Consider the following 24,486-nt stretch of genomic DNA (forward strand, 5'->3'; position numbering starts at 1 on the left):
TGAAGAGTTGTTGCCCATAGAGTTGAACGGTTTCGACATCGTTCTGGGAATGGATTGCCTCAGTGCCAATGATGCCGAGATACTATGCCGAAAGAAGATAGTAAGAGAAAACCAACCCGGAAAAGAGTCATTTATGGTGTACGGGGACAAACGCAGAGTGAATTCTGGAATCATCTCCCTGATGAAAGCCAGAAAATGTTTGTCCAAGGGATGTGAATCATACTTGGCATTTGTGATCGATGCTAAGAAGGAAAAGAAAGAGGTGAAGAATATACCGGTCATGTGTGATTATCCGGAAGTCTTTCCCGAAGATCTTCCCGGATTACCACCTGATAGATAAGTGGAGTTTCGGATAGACTTGTTATCAGGTACAACACTGATAGCAAAGGCACCATACCGATTGGCACCGACGGAGATGAAGGAGCTCATGACGCAACTTCAGGAGTTGTTGGACAATGGTTTCATTCGACCTAGTTCATCACCCTGGGGAGCTCCGGTGCTATTCATAAAGAAGAAAGACGGAAGCATGAGGATGTTCATAGACTACAGAGAGGTGAACAAGGCAACGGTAAAGAACAAATATCCATTGCCGAGGATTGATGACCTATTCGACCAGCTGCAAGGTTCGAGCTATTTCTCAATGATCGATCTTAGGTCAGGATATCATCAGCTAAAAGTAAGAGAGCAGGATATCGAGAAGACTGCGTTCAGAACGAGATATGGACACTATGAGTTCTTGGTTATGTCGTTTGGACTAACTAATGCTCCAGCAGCATTCATGGATTTAATGAATAGGGTTTGTAAACCATTCCTCGATAAATCTGTGATAGTGTTCATTGACGAAATTCTGATCTACTCGAAAAGCCAGGAGGAGCATGGCAAGCATCTACGAGAAGTGTTGGAAGTCTTGAAAAAGGAGAAGCTTTACGCTAAGTTCTCCAAATGTGATTTTTGGATCCGAGAAGTCCAATTCTTGGGTCATGTGGTTAACCAAGAGGGAATAATGGTTGACCCAACAAAAATCGAAGCTGTGATGAAGTGTGAACGTCCGAAGAGTCCCACAGAGATTCGAAGCTTTCTAGGATTAGCCGGATATTACCGATGATTTATCCAAGGCTTTTCTTCGATAGCTGCTCCATTGACAGCTTTGACCCACAAAGGAGCTACTTATACATGGAGTGAGAAACACGAAGAAGCATTCGAGAAGCTAAAGAAGAAGTTATGTGAAACAACGATTATTTCTCTACCCGATGGAGTTGAAGACTTCGCGGTCTATAGTGACGCATCTGGAGTCGGGTTGGGTTGTGTTCTTGTAACGACCGGATTTCTAGGGATATGATTGTGTATGTTAATCTTGAGATTTTAGGAGGGACTCGACGAGTTGAGGGACCAACTCGCCGAGTCGAGTCGAGATTGCCGCGTGGATTTAATGAGCGGACTCGACGAGTCCAAGGATGGACTCGCCGAGTAGGTGCTGGGCAGAGAAAACCCTAAGTTCCGGGGTTGGAGCCTATTTAAAGGAACTTATGACCTTGGGTGCACCTCATATCTCCTGTGAGAAACCCTAAATCGCCATTGGAAACAAGGAAGAGTTCTTGTGATGAAATCAAGTAATTTTGGTGTGATTTTTCAAATGAAGTGAAGGGATTCAGCTTGAAGGACCAAAGGAGGTTGTTATTCTGAGACATCTAAGCAAGGATCTCCATTTTGAGGTAGTATTTCGCCCCTTTCCTTCTGTTTTTGTGTAACTCCTTGAATCTAGGGTTTTCTTTACCCTTTCTTGGATAGTATATGATGCATATGAGGTCCCAATGTGGAATAAGCTTTAGATCTGGACCTTAAGAGGTCCAGAGAGTCCCAATCTTCCAGCTTTATGCAGTCCTTTGGGGTTATGGATCTAGGTTGCCATTTTAGGAGCTATTTCTTCATATAAGGGCATAAGAGGGTTGCATGAGCTTAAAGATTGAACCTTTACATGATTATTGGGTGTAAGAAGGTCAGATCTATAAGTTAGAGAAACAGATCTGACCTCAGAAGGTCTTTTGAGGGTTGCCACGGAGGGAACTCGTCGAGTCCATATGGGGACTCGACGAGTCGAGTCGGGTTGCCCCGTGATTCTTGACCAGTGGTAACCCGTCGAGTGAAAGGTTAACTCGATGAGTCGAGTGAGGCTTTTGAGGATTCAGAGGACACGCACGGACTCGCCGAGTCACTCGAGTGCACTCGACGAGTCTGGTCAAAGTTTGACCGTTGGCTAGAGTTGACTTCAGTCGACCTTGGGGTGTTGTCAAGCTGATTCAAGAGAGGTCAGAGAGGGGTAGAATGGTCTTCTACCCATTATTAGGGATGAGAACATGAGAGGATTTTGATTAGATATGTTATCATTTTGATAGGAAGAGGCTAGGTCGGATTGTCGAGCACGAGAGGGTATCCGACAGCATGCGAGGTGAGTCTTCTCACTATACTTTACCTTGAGTGGTAAGTAGAGTTATGTGACAGAGTATCTTGCATGCTATGTATGTGATGTGTTGCACTGCATTATTTCTATGTGATTTATGCTGTGTTTATTCCAGAGATTACAGAGTTAGGACCGGAAGGTCCACAGAGTTAGGACCAGAGGGTCCACAGAGTTAGGGCCAGTGGGCCCACAGAGTTATAGCCTCGAGTGGCTAATATGTATTATATGTGGTATTTTGGGGAACTCACTAAGCTTCGTGCTTACCGTGTTATGTGTTATGTGTTTCAGGTGTTCTCAGTACCTCGGGACGGCACCGGCTTGATTGTACACACCAGTGAAAGAATTATGTTTCGAAGATCCTGGATTATTAAGTAATTAACAAGGGATTGTGTTTTATAAACTAATCAAATGATAATTTATGAAAATGTGTATTGAGAATCATATGTTTTTCAAAAGAAAAATTGTCTTGAAAATTTACGGTGTTACATTTCTGACTCAAAGAGAAAAGGTGATAGCATACGCGTCTCGACAATTGAAGGAGCATGAAAAGAACTACCCCACTCACGATTTGGAGTTGGCAGCGGTAGTTTTTGCTCTAAAGATATGGACGCATTACCTATATGGCACGAAGTACAAACTTTTCACTGATCATAAGAGTCTACAGTATCTCTTTAATCAGAAAGAATTGAACATGAGGCAACGACGCTGGCTAGAATTACTCAAGGACTACGACTGTGAGATACTTTACCACCCCGGTAAAGAAAATGTTGTTGCTGATGCTCTCAGTCGGAAAGTCAATCTTGAAAGGAAAAGGCCAAGAGCATTGAGAATTGAAGTTGTCTCGACAATTTTGGAAAGTATCAAGAAAGCTCAAGAAGAAGCTTTAGAAAAGAATGACCGAAAGGAAGAACGTTTGTGAAAGACGTTGGTATTCGGTACAAACCGTCAAGGGCTAAAGGTATTCCAAGATCGGATTTGGGTACCTAAGACGGGAGGAATAAGAGATCTTCTGATGGAAGAAGCTCACAAGACCATGTACTCGATTCATCCCGGTAGCACTAAAATGTATAGGGACCTAAAACCCTACTACTAGTAGCCGACGATGAAGCTCGATGTTGCAAAGTATGTGGCCAAGTGTGTGACTTGTGCAAGAGTTAAGGCACAACATCAGAAACCGTATAGGAGTTTAGAACCTTTACCTGTACCCATGGGTAAATGGGAAGACATCACCATGGATTTTGTGACTAAACTGCCCAGGACGAAGAACGGTCACGACATGATTTGGGTAGTCATGGATCGTTTTACTAAGAGTGCACACTTCATAGCAGCGAATGAGAAGTGGTCTATGGATAAGCTCGCAAATGCTTACGTGAAGGAGATAGTAAGACTTCACGGTGTTCCTCTAACGATTGTATCAGATCATGATAGTCGTTTCACGTCAACGTTTTGGAGGAGTCTACAAGAGGACTGGGTACGAAGTTGTGTCTGAGTACAGCTTACCCTCCGCAGACTGATGGTCAGAGCGAAAGAACGATACAAACGCTTGAAGATATGTTGAGAGCATGTACCCTCGAGTTCCAAGGTAACTGGGATGAGCACTTACCTTTGGTAGAATTTTCCTACAACAACAGTTTCCACTCGAGCATCAAGATGGCACCCTATCAAGCTTTTTACGGACAAAAGTGTCGTACGCCGTCTTGTTGGCTTGAGGCTGGAGAAAATCAGTTTATGGGCCACGAGATAGTCCATGAAACTGCTGAGAAGATGAAGGTAATTAGGGAAAGAATGTTAGTAGCCCAGGATTGTCAGAAGAGCTATGCTGACAAGAAAAGACGACCGATGACCTTCGAAGTTGGGGATTCGGTTTTTCTTAAAGTCTCACCATGGAAGGGACTTATAAGATTCAGAAAACGAGGAAAGTTGAGTCAAAGGTTTATTGGACCGTTCAAAGTTCTTCAGAAGATTGGGAACCAAGCCTACAAGCTCGAATTACCCGAAGAACTAGATGGTATTCATAACAATTTCCATGTATGTTATTTGAGGAAGTTCACAGGAGAAGTTCCCGACGTAATTCCAATCTCAGAGTTAAGAATGGATGAAAACAAGAGGCTGATTGAAGAGCCCGAGGCAATTGTTGACCGTAAGACTAAGAAGTTACGACGCAAGATGGTCGACTTAGTGCTAGTCCAATGGAAACATTCGAATGGGCCGAATCTCACTTGGGAAACAGAGGATGACATGATGAGTCGCTATCCGCATCTGTTTGCTGACGCATGATTCCGGGACGGAATCATCCTAAATGGGAGAGAATTGTAACGCCCGGGTTTCGGGGATAAGCATTTTTAGACGATGTAATAGTCTAGGTCAACTATTGTAACTCTTTTTGAAGTAATAAAGATGAAATATTTGAGTATTATGTGAATTATGTGAATTTATATGCTTATTACTTATTTATAAATGTATAATAAATAAATGATAAAAATAAGCGTCAAAATTAAAGTATGAGATAAACCCGATATCTTTACATAAAGTTGTAGTGGTCGAAACAAGGATTCTGGGGATATAAAGAATGCCGAAATCCGAGTTATAACGAAGAAGTTATGACCCGTCGAAGTTTCGCAACGGAACTGGCACGATACCGGGAAGCATAAATAGTGAATTTACGAAAGAGCGACTTTTAGCCTTAGCAATCTAAATGAAAGTCGTAGAATATGTTAAACCGAGAGCGTCCATAAAAAGAACGCCCAAATATGACTTCGTATGAGGAAGTTATGATTTTTAGAAGTTTCGGCTTAGCGGTATACAGCCCAAAGTTCGAATATTAGACCGAGCGGTTTTTGGCCGACACAACCTAAATGAGAACCGAAGATCTCGTTAATAGTAGTATAACAATAAAATGACCGACGAAAACAGACGTCGGATGAAGAAGTTATGAATTTTTAACGGACCAATCCTGTCCCGGCCTGTTAAAAATATAACTTTTAAAATAAATTCAAAATTAGCCGACGGAGTCTAAACAAAAGTTGTAGAGTACGTTCCCGCCTACGCTTGGGTATAAATAACGTCAAAAACGAAGCTCGTATGAGGAAGATACGAATTTTTAAAGTTTGGAATCGAAATCACGAAGTCTGATGCGAGATGGATGACGTGGCCTCATCGCAGTCGTCCATCGTTGATGGCAGAGCACCCTTCGGATCACGCCACGTCGCCTCGCTTCGCCCTACCCCCCGCGTCCAAGGTTGGTACGCCCAACGTACCTTCGGTCGTTATCCTCTTCCGGTGTGCGAGACAGCTGGACACAGCTGGACCTTATCCAAAGCTACGCCCAGTGTAGCTTTGCTGAACGCCCAGCGTTCGTCCGAGCTGCTGGCCCTATAAAAGGGTGCGAGTTCTTCCGAAACTTTCACACCAAATCACTTCTCTCTCTAAACTACTTTCTCTCTCTAAGGGTTTTAAGCCCCCTAAACCCTAGGAAAAACCCCTAACACCCAAAGGAAGCCCTGAGGCTCCCGGAGTCCCGAGAAAAAGGGTCTTTCGGTTCGGAAACGCTGCTCCGAGCAAAGTCCGGTTTTTAAGAAAATCCGTTGTAAGTGAGCTACGCCTATAAAATTTTTAATATAGCTTTTAAATAATTATAGTAATGTTATTAGGTCCTTAAAATAATTATTTGGGCTATTGTTATGAGTTATATAGAGTGTCGTTTAACGCTTATATAATAATAATAATAGCTAGTCTATTAATTAGTCGAGGTTAACGTTAGACTAAACCCTAGTTGTATTGATACTAGGTTTTGTCGAGGGAAACTTATTTTGAGACAACGAAGCGTTGTTCGAGTGCAGAGTCACCACCTTTCAGGTGAGTGCATAGTTACTTTCATCTTACACATAGATATGAAGTATTTTGTATAAATTACGTGCTACGTGTGCATATTATCTGTATACTTGCTATCTATGCTGGATGAACGATTTTATACATGTTTTAAATGATTTAAACTGTATATGTATTTTATATCTACAAAATGTGTTGGGTAAAACATGGGTAGATGTAATAGTTGTTGTGTGACACAATAAAATAATGACAGGCCTCGTTATAGATGTTATTTATGATCCAGTCATCTAGCGGAGTATAGATGACGACTACGAAATATTCTAGACAGTCCAGTGGAACGCTAGCAGGCTCGCAACTTGTAGGTGTTTTTTTGAACTGTGTGTTTACCAGTAGTACTCCATCCCCCACATGGTTGCCTTATTTGACATGAAGTGCTGAGGAACCCCCGAAGTATGTGTTGTCACCCCGATGAAAGTCCTTTGGCTAGGTCCCTTGTGTTAGATGTTTTAGGGACGTAAAGTGAGGATAACGGGAATGGGTAATCGGGTTTGTTTGGTTTGATAAAGTTAATAAACTTATTTATTGTGGGTTGAAAACCCTATGTGCTCACCAGGCTCCCAAGCCTGACCCACTCAGTTTCTTGTATTACAGGTAGTGGCGCATGAGCATAGATGTTTGGATGAGAGATAAGGGATTATAGGTCTGTAAATACGAAATAATGTAGTAAGGCTTATGTTGTACCGTTTATGCTTTTGATATGTATGGAACATGACATCCCGAGTCTTTTAATGAAATACATTTCTTTGGAAATGCTTTTGATAAATCTTTATCATATTTTGTTTTGGGACAAATTCCGCAACACTTTTATTCAAAATGTTACTCTGATTTTCAAACAAGCATAAACAAAATCGGTCTTTCTTGGCCGTGAAAATGGGGATGTCACATATGCATAGGTACTTTTCTTGTGAGTTCTGTACCTGCTTTGGTGTTATTTGACTCGGGTGCGAGTCGATCTTTCGTGTCATTAGCATTTAGTCAGCACCTCAGTATCCGACGAGAGGCTTTGAGTCGACCTCTACGAGTTTCTATAGCTGACGAGCGAGCGGTGTATGCTACTGATGTGGTTCGAGGATGTGTACTCAAGATTTTTGGTGTTGAGTTCCCGATAGACCTGGTACCGATTGCGATGGGGGATGTTTGCGTCATCGTGGCAAGGACTGGTTGAGCCGATTTGGAGCTGTTATCGACTGCGAGCGTCAGTTGGTGACCATACGAGACCCTAGTGGGGGAGAACTTACGGTGCATGGCGAGGGTACCAAATCTGGGTCAACATTTTGCTCGGCTGCCAGGTCAAGGCAGAGTTTACAGCAGGGATGTAGGGGGTTTGTAGCCTATGTCATGGATACACGAGTTGCCGCAGAGAGGCCGAGTTCTGTCGATGAGGTTTCGATAGTGCGTGAGTTCCCGGACGTTTTCCCCGAGGAGTTGTCGGGTGTGCCTCTGGAGAGGCAGGTGGAGTTCCATATTGATTTGTTTCTGGGAGCAACGCCTATTGCCAAGGCACCCTATCGCCTTGCGCCACCGGAGATGAAGGAGTTATCCTCACAGCTTCAGGAGCTGTTGGGGAAGGGATTCATCCGACCGAGTAGCTCGCCGTGGTGAGCGCCGATCCTTTTCGTCAAGAAAAAGGATGGTTCACACCGGATGTGCATTGATTACCGAGAGTTGAACAAGTTGACGGTCAAGAACCGTTATCCACTACCGATGATCGACGATCTGTTTGATCAGTTGTAGGGAGCGTCTTGGTTTTCCAAGATAGACTTGAGGTCTGGATATCACCCGATGAGGGTGCGTGATGAGGATATCCAGAAGACGGCGTCCAGGACTCGTTATGGGCATTACGAGTTCGTGGTGATGCCTTTTGGGCTCACCAATGCACCAAAAATGTTAATGGATCTCATGAACCGAGTATGCAGGCCGATGTTGGATCGATCGGTGATTGTGTTCATCAACGATATTCTAGTGTATTCGAGATCCAGAGAGCAGCATGAGGAGCATCTGAGGGAGATCCTTGGAGTGTTGAGATCGGAGAGGCTTTATGCCAAATTCTCCAAGTGCGATTTCTGGTTACGAGAGGTCCAGTTCTTAGGACATCTCGTTAATCAGAATGGGATATTGGTCGATCCAGCCAAGATTGAGGCTGTCATGAGTTGGGAGGTGCCGAGATTCCCCACAGAGATCAGGAGTTTTCTGGGGTTGGTCGGGTACTATCGGAGATTTATCAGAGATTTCCCCAAGATTGTCGTTCCTCTCACCAGATTGACCCGGAAGGGTGTTGTTTTTATTTGGGGTCCCGAGCAGCAGACCTCGTTCGAGACTCTTCGCCAGAGATTATGTGAAGCCCCGGTGTTGGCCCATCCGGAGGGAATAGGGGATTTCGTGGTGTATTGTGATGCGTTTATATCGGGGTTGGGTGCAGTGCTTATGTAGAGAGGGCACGTGATAGCATACGCATCGAGGCAGCTGAAGCCTTATGAGATGAGGTATCCCACCCACGATTTGGAGTTGGGGGCAGTGGTGTTCGCCCTCAAGATATGGCGCCATTATTTGTATGGGGTTCGGTGTACCATATACACGGACCACAAGAGTTTGAAGTATCTGATGGATCATCCCAACCTGAATATGCGCCAGAGGGGATGGTTGGATGTGGTAAAGGATTACGACTGTGAGATCCTGTACCACCCGGGCAAGGCTAACGTAGTAGCCGATGCTCTGAGCCGCAGGGCGGAGAGTGCCCCGATTCGTGATATATGTATGAGGATGACGATGATGACTCCGGTATTGGATACCATTCGAGAGGCCCAGACAGAGGCTGTGAGACTTGAGAACCGCAAGAGGGAGCGGGTGACTGGACAGGTATCCGAGTTTGTGACAGATAGCCGAGGGCTTATGACCTTTCGTGGTCGGATTTGGGTGTCGTATGCGGGCGGGGCATGTAGCAATCTGATGGAGGAGGCGCATAGATCGAGATTTTCGATCCATCCCGGGGCCACTAAGATGTATTTGGACCTGAAAATAGACTACTGGCGGCCCTGTATGAAGAGGGATGTGGCATGGGTAGTAGAGAGATGCTTGACCTGTCGTCGGGTTAAGGCCGAACACCAGCGTCCGCATGGCAAATTGCAGCCATTAGAGGTTCCCTAGTGGAAGTGGGAACATATTTCTATGGATTTTATCACCAAATTGCCGAGGACCGCAAGGGGTGTTGATGCAATTTGGGTGATTGTGGATCAGCTGACGAAGAGCGCTCACTTCCTTGCTATCAATGAGAGCTCTTCTGCGAAGAGGCTGGCAGACACATATGTGAGAGAGGTGGTGTCGCGGCATGGAGTGCCGATCTCGATTGTGTCAGGCCGAGATGTACGTTTCACTTCCAGGTTCTGGAAGAAGTTCCATGAGGAGTTGGGTACGAGATTTCACTTCAGTACCGCTTACCACCCACAGACGGATGGCCAGAGTGAGCGAACGATACAGACACTCGAGGACATGCTTCGAGCATGTGTTATGGACTTCGAGGGAAGTTGGGACACATACCTACCTTTGGCTGAGTTTTCTTACAGCAACAGCCACCATTCGAGTATCGGTATGCCTCCCTTCGAGCTTTTATATGGGAGGAGGTGTCGGACTCCCGTCTGTTGGGGAGAGGTAGGGCAGCGAGTGATGGGTAGCACTGAGATAGTGCTTAAGACGACTGAGCAGATACAGCAGGTCAGACAGAGGTTACTGACAGCCCAGAGCCGCCACAAGAGTTATGCGGATAGGCGGCGATCCGAGCTCGAGTTCCAGGCTGGAGACTTTGTACTCCTGAAGGTATCTCCTTGGAAAAGGAGTGATCCGATTCAGGAAGAGGGGCAAGCTAGGGCCCCGATACATTGGTCCTTTCAGGGAGATCGCCAGAGTGGGCAAGCTAGCATACCGTTTAGAGCTACCCGAGGAGTTGGGTCAGATCCATGACACCTTCCATGTATCCCAGTTGAGGAAGTATGTAGCCGCCGAGATGGCGGTAGTGCCGCTAGAGGATATTCAGGTGGATGCGAGCCTGAATTACATTGAGAGCTCGATCGCGATCTTGGATTGGAAGATCAAGGTTCTGAGGAACAAAGAGGTGCCCTTGGTTCAGGTCCAGTGGCAACATCAGAGAGGGTCCGATCTGACTTGGGAGCCGGAGACGGAGATGCGGGAGCAACATCCAGAGTTGTTTGCAGAGTGAGACTTCGAGGGCGAAGTCTGATTCTAGTAGGGGAGAATTGTAACATCCGGATTTCCAGGTATCCTAATTTATGTATTTATTTTTGAGGGACTCGACGAGTTAATGCCTAAACTCGTCGAGTAGGATCGTGACTGATGACTCGGATTAATGAAGGGACTCGACGAGTCAGCGAGTCGACTCGACGAGTCCGCGCTGTTGGCAGAAACCCTAAATCTTTGGGCATCAACCCTATTTAAAAGCACATATGGCCTTCAATTACGACTACCTTTCCAGAAGAGAGAACCCTAGCGAGTTTGAGTGTGTAGAGTGAGAGGAAGAGCTATCTTGAGCTTTTTGGTGTGATTTTGCAAAGGAGGAGAAGAGTTCCAGCAAGAAGGACTAGAGGGAGTTGTTGTTCTGAGTTAGTCAAGCAAGGGGCTTAATTCTGAGGTACCAAATCGAACCCTTCTTCTTCCCTATTGTGTAGATTTCATTTTTGGGTTTAGGGCTTGAATCACTTCATTTTTGGGGATTTGAATGCATCAAATCCCTCTTCCTAGTTGTGTTATAGATCTGGACCTTTCTAGGTCCAGAGAGCCAGAAAGTATGAAGCTTTAGTCGAGTAATCATAGGGTTTTGAAGCTAGGAAGCATTAATGGGGTTTCTATGGTATATAATGCAAGATACACCATGCATGGACACCAAGTTCATACCTTTACGTGACTTTTGGGTGTTAGAAGGTCATATCTATAAGTTCGAGAAATAGATCTGACCTCAGAAGGTCAAATGAGTGTTGCCATGGAGGAAACTCGTCGAGTCCATAAGAGTACTCGACGAGTCGGATCGGGTTGCCCCACGACTCGCGATCGGTGGTAACGCGTCGAGTGAAAGGTTAACTCGACGAGTCGAGTGAGGCCTTAAAAGGATTCAGAGGACACACATGGACTCGCCGAGTCACCCGAGTGCACTCGACGAGTCTGGTCAAAGTTGGACCATTGACTAGAGTTGACTTCCGTTGACCTTAGGGTTTTTGGTCAAACTGATTCAAGAGAGGCCATGGAGGGGTAGAACGGTCTTCTACCTATTCTTTAGAGATGAGAACATAAAGAGAGTATTGATTAGAGATATTATCATTTTGATAGGAGGAGGCTAGATCGGGGATATCGAGAATGAGAGTATACTAGACATCATACGAGGTGAGTCTTCTCACTATACATTACCTAGAGTGGTATCTATATGCAGACCAGAGGGTCTTATGTGTTATGTGTATAAGATTATGTGCATTGTGTTAAATGTATGCTATGTGTTATATAGACCGGACCAGAGGGTCCAACGACTTATGAGGCCAGAGGGTCCTCGATTAGACCGGATCGGAGGGTCCAACGATTTAGACCGGACCGGAGGGTCCAACGAGCTAGACCGGACCGGAGGGTCCAACGAGCTACAGGAAAGGAGGGTCCCGCTGAGACACACTGGCTGGAGGGTCATACCGAGTTATAGCCTCGAGTGGTATTTAGGGAACTCATTAAGCGTTTATGCTTACCGTGTTATGTGATATGTGTTTCAGGTACCAGCGAGGATCGCGGGAAGGCGTCGGCATGATCTGTACACACTGATAGAGTATTATGTGTTATGTATTTGAGATTTTGGGATATGTTTTACTGAGATAACAATTGATACATTGGATTTTGAGATTACTTTATGAGATATGTTATGTTTTAAAAATGAAATATTGTTTTGAAAATTCACGTCGTTACAAGAGATAGTGCGGATTCTTATCAAGACAAACACTTCACACAATTGGTCTTAGTTGGTCTTTGTCTTATCCAAGACATCACAACTTACCAATTTCAAATGTGCAGGAGCAAGAAAATTCCTACTAAATATTATGTCACTCAAGGTATAATCTTGGAGTTCAACTCTAAGACTCGATTTTGTAACGAAGTATGATTCACCTTTTGATTTAACCATTTCGACAATTTACGATTCCTCTTCTTAGTCATACTAGTGCACTAAGGTGTCCTTAGAGCATCAATTGTGACACAGTTTCATAATCATTAAGTTAATCATAAAACATGATACTTAAGTACTCTCCCTTCTTTTCAGATTGGAGAAACTTTTTATCTCTCTGCCTCATTGATTCTTCTTATTCGTTCTGCCATTCATTGAAACTTTTCCAATGTTTCGAATTACACCTAATCTTGTAAGCATAACCATATTTACTAAACCTTCAGTAAAACATGGCGAATAGCCTTCATTGTTATTTGTGGTGGACCTGACCAATACACAACAATGTATACTAGATCTCCTAGTACTTCACTTGACTCTTTGTCAAGGAATTAGTCTTAATTTTCCAAATACGAAGGTTCTCATTCATCACACAAAACAAGTTGTATGATTCCAAGTTTCTGTCCAATTGAAACTTGGGCGATGAGAATCTTTCATTATTTAGTAAATTTCCGACACTATCACAAATAACATAATAAAGAATCACATCCATTTCAATATTGCTAACAATAGAAACATACAAACATCAATTTTCACAAATATCATTGCAAGGATATATATATATATATATATATATATATATATATATATATATATATATATATATATATATATATATATATAAAATACAAAAAACAAAATTTAGTTGATTTATAAAAACGCGGAAAAACTTGTCCTTACAACGCAATTACAAATGAAAACTATGTTACTAAATATTTCTAAGCAATCTATCCTAACACTTAAATAGCAGCTCAAAAATTCGATATTCGAACCATGTGATCGAAATCCATTTCTTCGTGATCAGACTCAGCTCGCTCTTCCTTTAAGCTTCCTTTCTTTTCTTCAATTCTACAAAACATCAAAATGCAATCTTATCACATCATGTTTTAAGAATATACAAATAGGAACTTAATAGAGTTAGATAGTGGTTTTACCTGAAGCAGAGCCATACATCTTGACTCTCCCATCCTTGCGATCTTCCAGGTAAGTATGACAGCTTCACAACCAATGCCCCTTCTCTTGGCAGTAGAAGCAAACAGACTCTTTTGGAATAGCACATGAGACAATCTCAGATTCAGCCTTTCTCTTTACCATCCAGTTAAACGGTTTTACCTTGGCCAATCCTTTTCCATTGGGAAGAGAAAACTTTTCTCGACTTCTAATGTTTCCATTGTCGATGTCTATGGAAGTTTAGGAGGTTGATCTACCAGTCAAACTTGCTTGACCAGTGCGCAAAATCATTTCTAATTCAGCAGCAATAAGCAAATAGGGAAGATCAATAAGGGTCACATCGCGGTCCATCATATAGTAATCTTTAATAAACTCACTATATGAGTCAGGAAGTGATTGAAGAACCAAGTCAACAGCTAGCTTCCGTAAGACATCAACACCCAACATTCCCATATTGTCAATGTGTGACTTCATCTCCAAGACGTGTACACACAGACCTTCCATTTCCATGTTTGCTTGGCAACAGGGCTTGAGTGACCTTGAACTTTTCGAGTCTTCGAACATGTGGGTCAAGGAGAATTATTTGGGTGAGGTGGAGGAAGTGAAGAATAATTTCCATTTCCATGATCCAATCGTGGAACATCACCTTCATGTGGAAAGCTTTTCCCAAAGGATTCAGGAATACCATAGATGTTAGAATTTGACATCTACAAAACGGGAGAAATTCAAGTTAGTTGATTCAATCCTTAATATAGCTCCCAAATGAAATATTAAGGCTAGGACCCAACAATATTCTACAACTCGGAAGAGGGATGCCGTAATCCAGTTGCAGAATATTTGTAGGTAGGTAAATGACGATTTACCAATTTCCACCGTGAAAAACGAAAATGAAAATTAGGTTTTAAATGCATTGAAACTCCTAGATCTTTAGAGATTCATTGAACTTTTCAATGGCATGTTTAATCTCGATTATTCTCTTCATGTTTGTGACTGGGATGCCGATGATCACAAAGAAGGTGTGGATAACCATGCAAATTACATTGGTACTCTTGAAGATGTCCATCACCTACTCAATGTGACGGTTAACCACACACACTACATTGATCTATGATAATCTACGAGCTACCCATTACCATCCTTCATTGGTCCCATATTAGTGTGTCGGTTAACCACACACGCTCCATTAACGAACAACAAGGCGCAATGTACAATTTCATGGATTAGCACCAACTCCATATTTTTCCTAAAGTAACTAAGATTTGGGAATTTATAAAAGTGTTTAGTTACTTCGTATTTCATTATACTTATAATGGAAGGTTGTGTCCTATCCTAGCCGTTCGGCTAACGACCCTCCACTAGTCAAGGGTGCGGTGGATAAGAGTGGATACCCAATGACTCATTTTACAGGCCGCTTCCTTAAACACCTCTTATAGACCAGCTTCGTGAATGAGGCCTACTAACGGTAAGACTGACTCTTTACTTATACATATATAATATATTAATCTTTTAATTTTATATAGTATAAGGGTGTATTTTACACTTTTTAAAATACTAGGTGGTTTAAACTATTAATATATTAGACTTTTAATTTGATTAATGTTAAACCATATTATTATGGATTTATTAATTATATCTTTTAATTAAACTCTTAATTAATTTAAAAAAAAACCATAAGGGTATAATTTGAACAATTCAAATACTAGGGTTTTAGAATTTAACATTTCAAAATCAAACATTTAATCAAATTTTAAATTCCAAAATTGAGGACAAATTTTGAAACCTTTCAAAATTTTAGGGTTTAACCTTTTAAATTTCAAAAACTAAAATTTTTAAGTTCAAATTTAAACTATAAAACCTAAAGGGTGTAAATTGAAACTTTTCAAACTTAGTAGGTTAAATATTTAAATCAAACTAATCCCATATCATCCATATTTAACCAAATCCACCTAATTTGATAAGTATATCACATACCAAACTGAAAAATCGATTTAAGGCTATAAAAACGAGTTTTGGTATTTAAGGCTATAAAAACGAGTTTTGGTAGTTATCCTAATCAAAATCTGGTCAAAAGATCGAAAATCCTGGCACCAGACCCTCCAACTCATCGAGTTCATGCAACTCGTCGAGTCCATACATGGACTCGTCGAGTCAGGCTGTCAGACAACAAATATTTCGACTTTTTGATCTTTTGGCAGTTCACTTTTGCATCTATTCAACTAGAAAAATGACCTAGGCTTTGATACCACTGTTGGGTTTTGAGCATAACATCATTCCTATGGTGTACATGAAACCCTAATTGCTTTGATCTAGGTTTTTATAATTTGAACATACAACATTGAATACCAAAGCAACAAACCCTAATCTAGCATGTTGTAAGGTCCTAAATCTAAGGATCCAAACCAGTGATCAAACAAATAGCAATCAAACAAAGTAAGAATGGAGTAGAAGAAGGATTAAACCAAACATGCACACGTTTATATCGTAAAAACGTCTAGTACACCTTGGATACACACACTAGGCCGTGATCGGATTGACCAACTCGCTACCTTTGAAACTATTTATAGGGACCAACCAACCGCAAAAGGGTTCACGACCGTGAACATGTTCACGGCCGTGAACACCTGTTCAACCGTGAACACAAGATCGTAAGCCTACAAACACCAACCTATAACCAAAACCTATACATAGATAGATGCCTAGTCCAAACCACATAATTATGACCTAACAATCCCCCCTTAGTTTGGGACTAGCATGTACTCAGGTCTTATGGATCAGCATCACCAATGTGTGTATGTCTCGCTTCCTGAACTGCAGAAGATCCTTAGCATCAACAAGACGAATAACACAATCTCTATCTCAAAACTTGATCACTGCAGTGGCGTAAGGCTCTTCGACTGTGGTCTTGAACTTGTCACCAAATTCTGCAATAAGCTTGTTCTTCAAGTCAAAGTAGCCTGCTAATAGGGCACCAAGATTAAGCTGGAGATCGGAGATCTGTTTAGACTTCTGAAAGTTTTCTTCTCCAAGCTCGGAAACTCGAATATCGAGGTTTCCGATCAGAACATCTTTCTCGATGATCTTCTGTTTAAGAGTAGTGATCTCCTCTCTTAGCTCTGTCATAGATAGGTCCACTCCCCCTGATCTGCCTTCCCCGATAGATATGCCTTTTCTGCGAGGATTAGGATCATCATCATGTTCCTCCAAGAATCTGGCGAGCCTCTCAGAGGCAACGTCATGCATAAGCCTTAGAGGGGAGGAATCCCCAAGAGCTGAAGAACTCCCTGTTTCAAAAACAGTGCTTGAACCTTCCTGAATATCAACTTGGCTGACTATGATGGTGTAGCGGTGGCTGTAGTTGCTGGCTGCATTGGCTGGACTTGATCTCTAGCAAGCACTCCCAGCCTAGGGTCAGCTCGCCTTCTTTTCAACGGAGGCTTGGAAGCATGTGTTAATTCAAGATCACTTTCAGACGACACTGGAGTTGGAGTGACAACTGGAAGGGGAGAAATCCTTGAAGTCGTATCAATATCGGTTGAAAGGTGTCGGCCATCTGATCAAACGTTGGAGACATCACTTTGAGAACACCACTAACTCCTTCTGTCTCAGTTGCAGGTTGCACAACATCATGGACAGTGTCAAATAAAGCATCGAGGTCTTCACAACTTAACCTTATATCATCATCCTGCTCAAAACCCATGAGTTGCAAGCCCAATACATCCATTTTTTTTAAATAAAACATTTTGAAGACTAAAAAAATAAAATAAAATAAAATCTAAAAATTAAAACAAAAATAAATATATGTATATATATATATATATATATATGATTTTTAGCAAAGTAAAAATAAAAATAAAAATAAAAATAAAATAAAATTGAAATTAAAATGAATTAACACTAATTTCACTTTTACTAACGCCAATAATATTTTTGTTATTTTGGGATCAAAGTTATTAGACAACCTTAATTCGTTTATCAGTACTTCCCTTTTCATGAATAGATCTGGCCAATCGCTGGTATTGTGGTCCACTTAAACATGAAAGATTTGTGACAAATCAAGGACATGCTATGAGTGAAAAGACATTGTGACCCTATGTTCCTAGATAGAATTCCTAAGGACCATTCATCAGACAACCTAGTGATTGTTCAATTTTAAATATACTAGAACATGTTTCCGGCTTCCTTACATACCCCAATAATCAGGAACTGCCAAAGTACTCCTTACTTTAGTTGAGCAGACAATTATTATGGGAGAAGTCAGATTTAGAATGTATATGCTATACACCCAGGTCGGATCTCTTCCAATCTCGCAAAGGGTGAAACATATGACTAACCAGCTTTAGAGGGACTGAGAAGTAGAATGGTGCATATGTTGTGTACCAGGTCGGATGTATTTCAATCACGCAAAGGCGACATCATATGACTAACAGACAGGAAGAATTGCATAGATAGAAGATGCAGAGAAATAGAATTGCATATGTTGCAGTCCAGGTCGGATGTATTTCAATCACGCAGAGGAGGCAACATATGAGTAACAGAAAAAAATCAAGAAAATAATTTCCAACAGACCTACTTTATCGGAATTCCCCAGCCGCCATGTCACAACTAGCATTTTGTCTAGGGAACTTCCGTCCTTATGTAAGCAATAACTATTTTGAGACTTGTGCTAACACATTAAAAGTGTACATTATGGTTCCTAATGGACCATCTAAAGTTAAAATGCAAATCTCTCCAAGTATATCGAATCTCTCCCAAATCTCTCCAAGTATGTGAAATCTTTTCCAAATCTTTGCAAGTATGTGAAATCTCTCCCAAATCTCTCCAAGTATATGAAATCTCTCCAAGTATATGAAATATCTCCCAAATCTCTCCAAGTATGTGAAATCTCTCCCAAATCTCTCTAAGTATGTGAAATCTCTCCCAAATGTCTCTATGTACCTTCCTCAGTCGAAAACAACTCAAAAGCGGAGTAGAAAACCCAAAAGGACCCTCTTGGTCCGGAACCCTCTTAGTCCGGATACCTTCTAAGGAGCCAAGAAGATTCTCATTCCGGAATGCAGCATGCTTCGGACCATCTCGCTTCGGAATAAGCCTCTCATCCGGAAGGACTAGCCCCGTTCGGAAATCCAAGTCAGCTTCGGAACCCTCGGTCTGGACCGACCAAATTCGCACCTGACTCTGGACTTTGCTCGTGACTTCGGAACTCGGTTCGGTCCTTGGGTTCCACTTAGGACCCTCGTATACCTAACCTTCCACTCCGGAATTCTAAGAGGAGCTTTGGAAATGGTTATGTGGCTCCAGAATTCACCTTTTGACTACAGATTTTTGTCTATTTCGGACTTTTTCGTCATTTTAAGACATTTTGACGTCGGGAATTCTTCCAAACTCGTATTTTTCATATCTTAGACCCCTTAAACCCCTATTTTATGCCAAAATTAATTATTTTAAATATATATTTATATAAAATAATACCCAAGATTTTTTAGGGGATTCTAAGAAAATAAAGAGGTTTGACTTTATGATGTGATGCAATTTTTCATTTCCCATGCAATCCCAGTTAAACATACAATATCCACCAGGTAACCAAGCACACCTTATCACTCCCTTATCCTCTATGGGGGTAAACTCATTCTTTATTCTCCATCAAAAACTCAGCCACGTTCTATGAACTCCTAAGATGCTCCCAAGAGCATTCAAGCTCCAATCTCACTCCTCCACAGAAATTTCCAGATTTCTTTTTGTAAGTATTTTATCTTCTTTGAATAATAATTCTCCACATTATTCCTAAGATTTCATTATATTTAGACATAAAATTATTCTTAGAATATTCTAAAGATTAAAGAACCTCCCAAGTTTTGGAGCTTGGAAACTTCCTCACATCCCTTCAAATCACCCAGCAAGCTAACCAAGGTGAGCTTCATACCCCCACTTTTTCGAGATTTCTATTGTTTTTGGGGGGAGAATTCAAGTCAAAGTCTTGTGTAAATCATGATTTATTTACTTATTGTGTATGCATGCCATCTTACATATGTTTAAGTATGAAAACTCTTATAAATAGTCCAAAAACTCGAGATTTTGGTTAAGTCTCAAGAGTTTGGATTATATCTCACAAATCACATTTGGAATCAAGAGCTAGTATGTTACCAAGTATGAGTCGCGAAATTTTTATAACAACAACTATAAGTATTTGGTTCAATATTTGCTTAAACAAGTTGTTGGACAAGATATTTTGAAAATGATTAAAGTATGGAAATAATAATGTTTTTGATCATTTTTGGCCAAACCTAAATACAAGGGCTATCTTCGAATATTATGTCTTTTGTTTACCAGATTTACAAACTATTTGTGATTATTTAGAAATATTTAATTTAAATAGTTTATCAAGAAAAATATACGAAAATAGAGTTTTCATGACAAAAATATTTGCATGTCATAAACTGCTGTCGTAAAACCTTTAGGAACATAAGTAAGGTTCTATATGTCATAAAACAGAAAATGTGTGTCGTAACCCGCAGTCATAAATTTACACAAATTATGAATTTTTTTTCGACTAATATGGGCTTGAGCCGACAATTTATAGAAAGGAAAGACCATTTTTCCAATTTCGATAATGTTGGGTCATTTTTATAAGCGTTGAAAATGGCTTATTTTTCAATGAATGAAATGGAACGAACACGAAATACCTAGTTAAGAAGCACAAATAACGATATGGAACGAGAACGATAATTCTATTCAATGAGTACGAATCTCATTATTTATCTAACAAATAATGGATCTCTAACGATTGCTCAAAGGGTTGTTAATATTCTAGTCAGAAAAATCTCAAAAGTACCTAAATATAAAAATATTAGTGTACGTCTAAAGTCCTGTAAGGAGTTATAGCCAGAGTCTCCTGGAGGGAGAGCGGGAATTTGTGTATAGATCTATACGGGGTTGACACCTCGCACCTTTGTTGTTCACTATAGCTAGACATGCCAGTCTAGGGTGACAAATGTCTTTTCCAAGACGAGGGTGCCTGAGAAACGCTAAAACAGGCATTCCGTCAAGATTAGTATGGTTATAACGACTCACTAGAATATGTTATGTTATCTAGAAATTTATGTAAGGAAAACCTCATAAATAAATTTTGGCACATTGTGTTGACCATCCTAAACATGATAAGTGATGGTCCGCATTTATTGCGTTGACTGTCCTTTTTCATCGCGTAGAATGCCCACAATTGCCATGTTAATTCTTTCATCTAACAAGTATGGAGTCCTAATACTGCTATTTTACGAATCAAAAAACATAGGACTTTATGGAAAACGTTTATAGACGATTCTTTTTGAAAGGGATAAACTCACACACACATATGCAAGTTTACACAGTTAGAAACAGAACTTACGAATATTTTATAGCAGAAAATATAGGATTTTCTGTAGGTAACGATTTTAGACGATTTCAATAACGATAACCTAGAACGCTCCCTCAATTTTACTCGATAAGAAAAACAAGATTTACAACTATATTCTCTTTTTGAAAATAGGGGATTTTCTGGAAACGGTTGGCTATTACTATACAAAATAACTATTCTCGAACACAACTCGCTTTTACAAATTACACTACTTTTCAAAATCACTCCTTATAAAGACGAACAAAAGTAACGACATGCACACATATATCCATGATTTTCAAAGCAAGGCTTCAAAACGATTTCATATAAAATAATAGATTTTCTGAAAGTACAATAAGAACGATTTTAAACAAGTGAAAAACTATCTTATACAAAAATTCTTATGAACTCACCAACTTTTTACTTGACGCTTTCAAAACGACTTGTATTCTCAGGGATCTAGTAAGAAGGTATCAAGGGACGCGGATGCAGGACTTTTTAGCTATAGTTTGGAATTTTTCTGCTTATGTCTCTTTTGTGTAACTCGAAGAACAAATGCAATTTGTAAACAATGTAAGTTTGTTATCTCAATGTATGATGTTTGGATTGCTCTGTTTCATTTATATTTAATTGTTATGATACTGCACAATGTAGTCACCCGCCTCCGGACGTTTCTGTCGTCTGGTCCGGGGGTGTGACAGATTGGTATCAGAGCATTGTTTATAGTGAACTGGTATATCTAGGCATACAAGATATACAACTATAAATACAATCGGACTAAAACACACTCTGCCTATAAGTATACTTTAAAAAGATAAGTATTTTATAAAAGTATACATACCTACTAACACAGTATCATAACGAGAAGAAAACAAAAGTTACTAAAGGTTGAATGCTACAGTCAAACCTAGGCAGTATGTAATCATATTTGGGATAAATATAGCGTGATCAACTATATTTATTTGAGATATGACCAACATGTGCTTGGGAGTGATGGTGGTGTTGCAACAAACCTAAAACCTACCAACTCTGAGTACATGAAAATACTAGAATCGAAAATGAAGTTTAAAAAACTATAGGAGTATTTTAGGATACTATAAACCCCTCCCAGACCTGAAACTTTCCCCGTATACCTCGTATCTCGATTTCTCGCACAAACAACATGGTTGAAATTCCTCGCCAAGACTTCTACTACCCTATCATCGGTGAATTGCGGGTATGGCAAGGAGAGACCAAAAGAAGTCCAAGAGGAAAACCCAGAGGTGGAACCTAAGGAATACCAAGAGTTGAATTGTGAAAGGGAGGATTTCGGCTAAGAACCCAACAAGGATAAAAGCGCCGAGGAAAACCCTTGGCGAAGCTCTACCCAATTGATAGTAGATCAGAGACCCTTTCACCTTTCTCTTCCCAGATACATAAACACCCCGTATAGGTATTCCTGGAATAGACATAGCTAGAAACAAAACGATATCCACACAAAAACAAGTTGAGAAATTGACTCCTTTTCAATTTAAGGTGCACCTATACGAAAGACACCCCGATCCACAATCGACGTGCACCGAAATCCGATAGCCAACACCCTTACAAATCAAGCACCACCTCCGTTTGGGCCACAAGTAACCCGAATTAACTCCCAGTTTCCAACTCTCGGTCATGGAGTAGTGGAGACCGTAAGCAAAGCCCAGTATGCAACAGTATAAATCCGATCCCCCACAAGTAACAAGAACACCATTCCAAATGCCTTACGAAACCCACAAGTAGGACCAGAAAACTATGCGGACCATCTACACTCCTCGGACGAGGAAATGGTCATTTGGAGACCACAACTCATAGCAATCAAGGCTAGGACAGCCTTAGTAGTGTAAGGAACACAAAAAGGGCACTCATAGTATAAGTGAAATGGCCAAGCACTTTGTGTGCCAAAAAGAGGATTACCTCACTACTCGCCTTAGGTTCATAATGCCTTTAATCGCAACCCGTAGTGGTAAACCAAGAGGAGTACGCCCTCCAAGAATCCATGCAACCCAATCCACCAACTATACCACTAACTATGTGCTATTTTGACGGGCTTAACATCATGCAATATATGTTTCCACCCTATACCATAACTGCATCATGGGGATGTAGGTTGACACAATTAGCACCAGTACGTTAAGATTATACGAGTAAACTCACTTGAAACTAGCTACAAGTACTTGCGAGCTCACTTTTCGTGTGCAACAGGGTCATGTCTTCCCATGGAGATAACCAGTACCCTGACGATGCACCGGTCCTACGAATAGACTCCACCACATTCCAAGCCACTGTTACAGCTATCGTGGCAGCTGTCATGGCATACTTCAATGCCAACAGCACGAACGAAAATGGAAACAGTATCGATAAATTCAACTGTAACAACAACCAGGAAAACCAACGAAGGACAACTCGCCAATGCACCCAAAAACCTAAACCTAAGCTCAAGAAACGAAAGTTCAGACTGAAAAAGGAGGCAGTTCGACTCAGAGGCTTACTAAAAGACAAAAAGCAGGGTCAGTCCCTACCCCTTCTAACCCTACTCCTCCCCCATCGAGACAATCATACCTTGGGAACAATTAGGGATGCAAGCGGGGGCGGGTAGTGACGGGGACCACAAATCCCATCCCCATATCCAACTTCTAACCCCAAACCCATCCCCACCCCCGCCCCGCGAAATACCCAACGGGTTCGGGTGAAGAAATATCTGATAGATATGGGGAACCTATTGGATACCCATTTATATAAAGTATAATTTTTCACAACCCAACAATTAGAAAGAAAAAAAAACATTACTTATCATAATAATAATAAAATATCACTTGTTCATACTTAATTCTCAAAAACAACAAACTAAACCAAACATAAAAATCCATGAAACAGTCACAAGCAACAAAAATAATAACCAAACATTAAAATCAACCAAACAATTTCACTCTATTGTTCTTGTTCCAAAAAAAAAGTTTGGTCTTCATTGTTGTCAATCATCTTCCAATCTTCAAAAACTAAGCATCAAAATCCACATAGCTTGGTCCCTAAACCAACAACAACAAAATTGAAGGCAATTGTTATACAAACACAAAATAAAAAAAAACAAAAAGTTAAAAACAACAAACTTACAGACTCAACATCTTTCATAACTTCAAACTTTGCAAGATGTTTCTCTTTATTGGAATGTGTACCTGGAAATAAATAAATAAGCATTAGTATTTCTACATTATAAAAAAGGGTTTGAATATAAAACTAATACCCAATTTGTCATCCCACAGCCAATCTTGGGTGCAAATTAATGCTTCTAATGTATCAGGATGAAGCATGTTACGATAAGGAGTGACATGTCTTCCACCACTGCTAAACGCCGATTCAGAAGCAACTATAGACACCGGTATAGCCAAAATATCTCTTACAACTTGTTGCAAAGTAGGATATTTAAGACCATTGGTCTTCCACCATGCTAAAATATCAAAATCTCCTGTCCTGGGTAATACATTCTCCTCTAAATAATAATCTAACTCAGATTTGTAAGTATAAACAGTTGAAGTGGAACTCACAAATAGATCATAACCACCCAAACAATCTCCACCATCATCAACATCCATGCCAAAATCAAAA

At 40.8% G+C, this 24,486-nt stretch overlaps 1 protein-coding gene across 1 annotated transcript; it reads right to left on the reverse strand.

Moving 5' to 3' along the window:
* Nucleotides 1-23,879: 23,879 nt before the first annotated feature.
* Nucleotides 23,880-24,473, reverse strand: LOC145131204 (zinc finger BED domain-containing protein RICESLEEPER 2-like). The gene is made up of 3 exons (XM_079065928.1): nucleotides 24,125-24,473; nucleotides 23,995-24,056; nucleotides 23,880-23,909 (listed from the first exon to the last, which is right to left on the reverse strand). Exons 1-3 carry the CDS (start codon nucleotides 24,471-24,473, stop codon nucleotides 23,880-23,882), a joined length of 441 nt encoding a protein of 146 aa, XP_078922054.1.
* Nucleotides 24,474-24,486: the final 13 nt, after the last annotated feature.

This window comes from Lactuca virosa, chromosome 8, assembly GCF_052849685.1.
Source record: "Lactuca virosa cultivar CGN04683 chromosome 8, Lactuca_virosa_CGN04683_v6, whole genome shotgun sequence".
NCBI lineage: Eukaryota > Viridiplantae > Streptophyta > Magnoliopsida > Asterales > Asteraceae > Lactuca > Lactuca virosa.

Coding starts and splice junctions, on each gene's coding strand:
- LOC145131204 (XM_079065928.1), bottom strand. CDS start 24,473: ATGGATGTTGATGATGGTGGAGATTGTTTGGGTGGTTATGATCTATTT. Junction 24,057..24,124: donor GCTGTGGGATGACAAATTGG/GTATTAGTTTTA, acceptor ATTTATTTCCAG/GTACACATTCCAATAAAGAG. Junction 23,910..23,994: donor TTATGAAAGATGTTGAGTCT/GTAAGTTTGTTG, acceptor TTGTTGGTTTAG/GGACCAAGCTATGTGGATTT.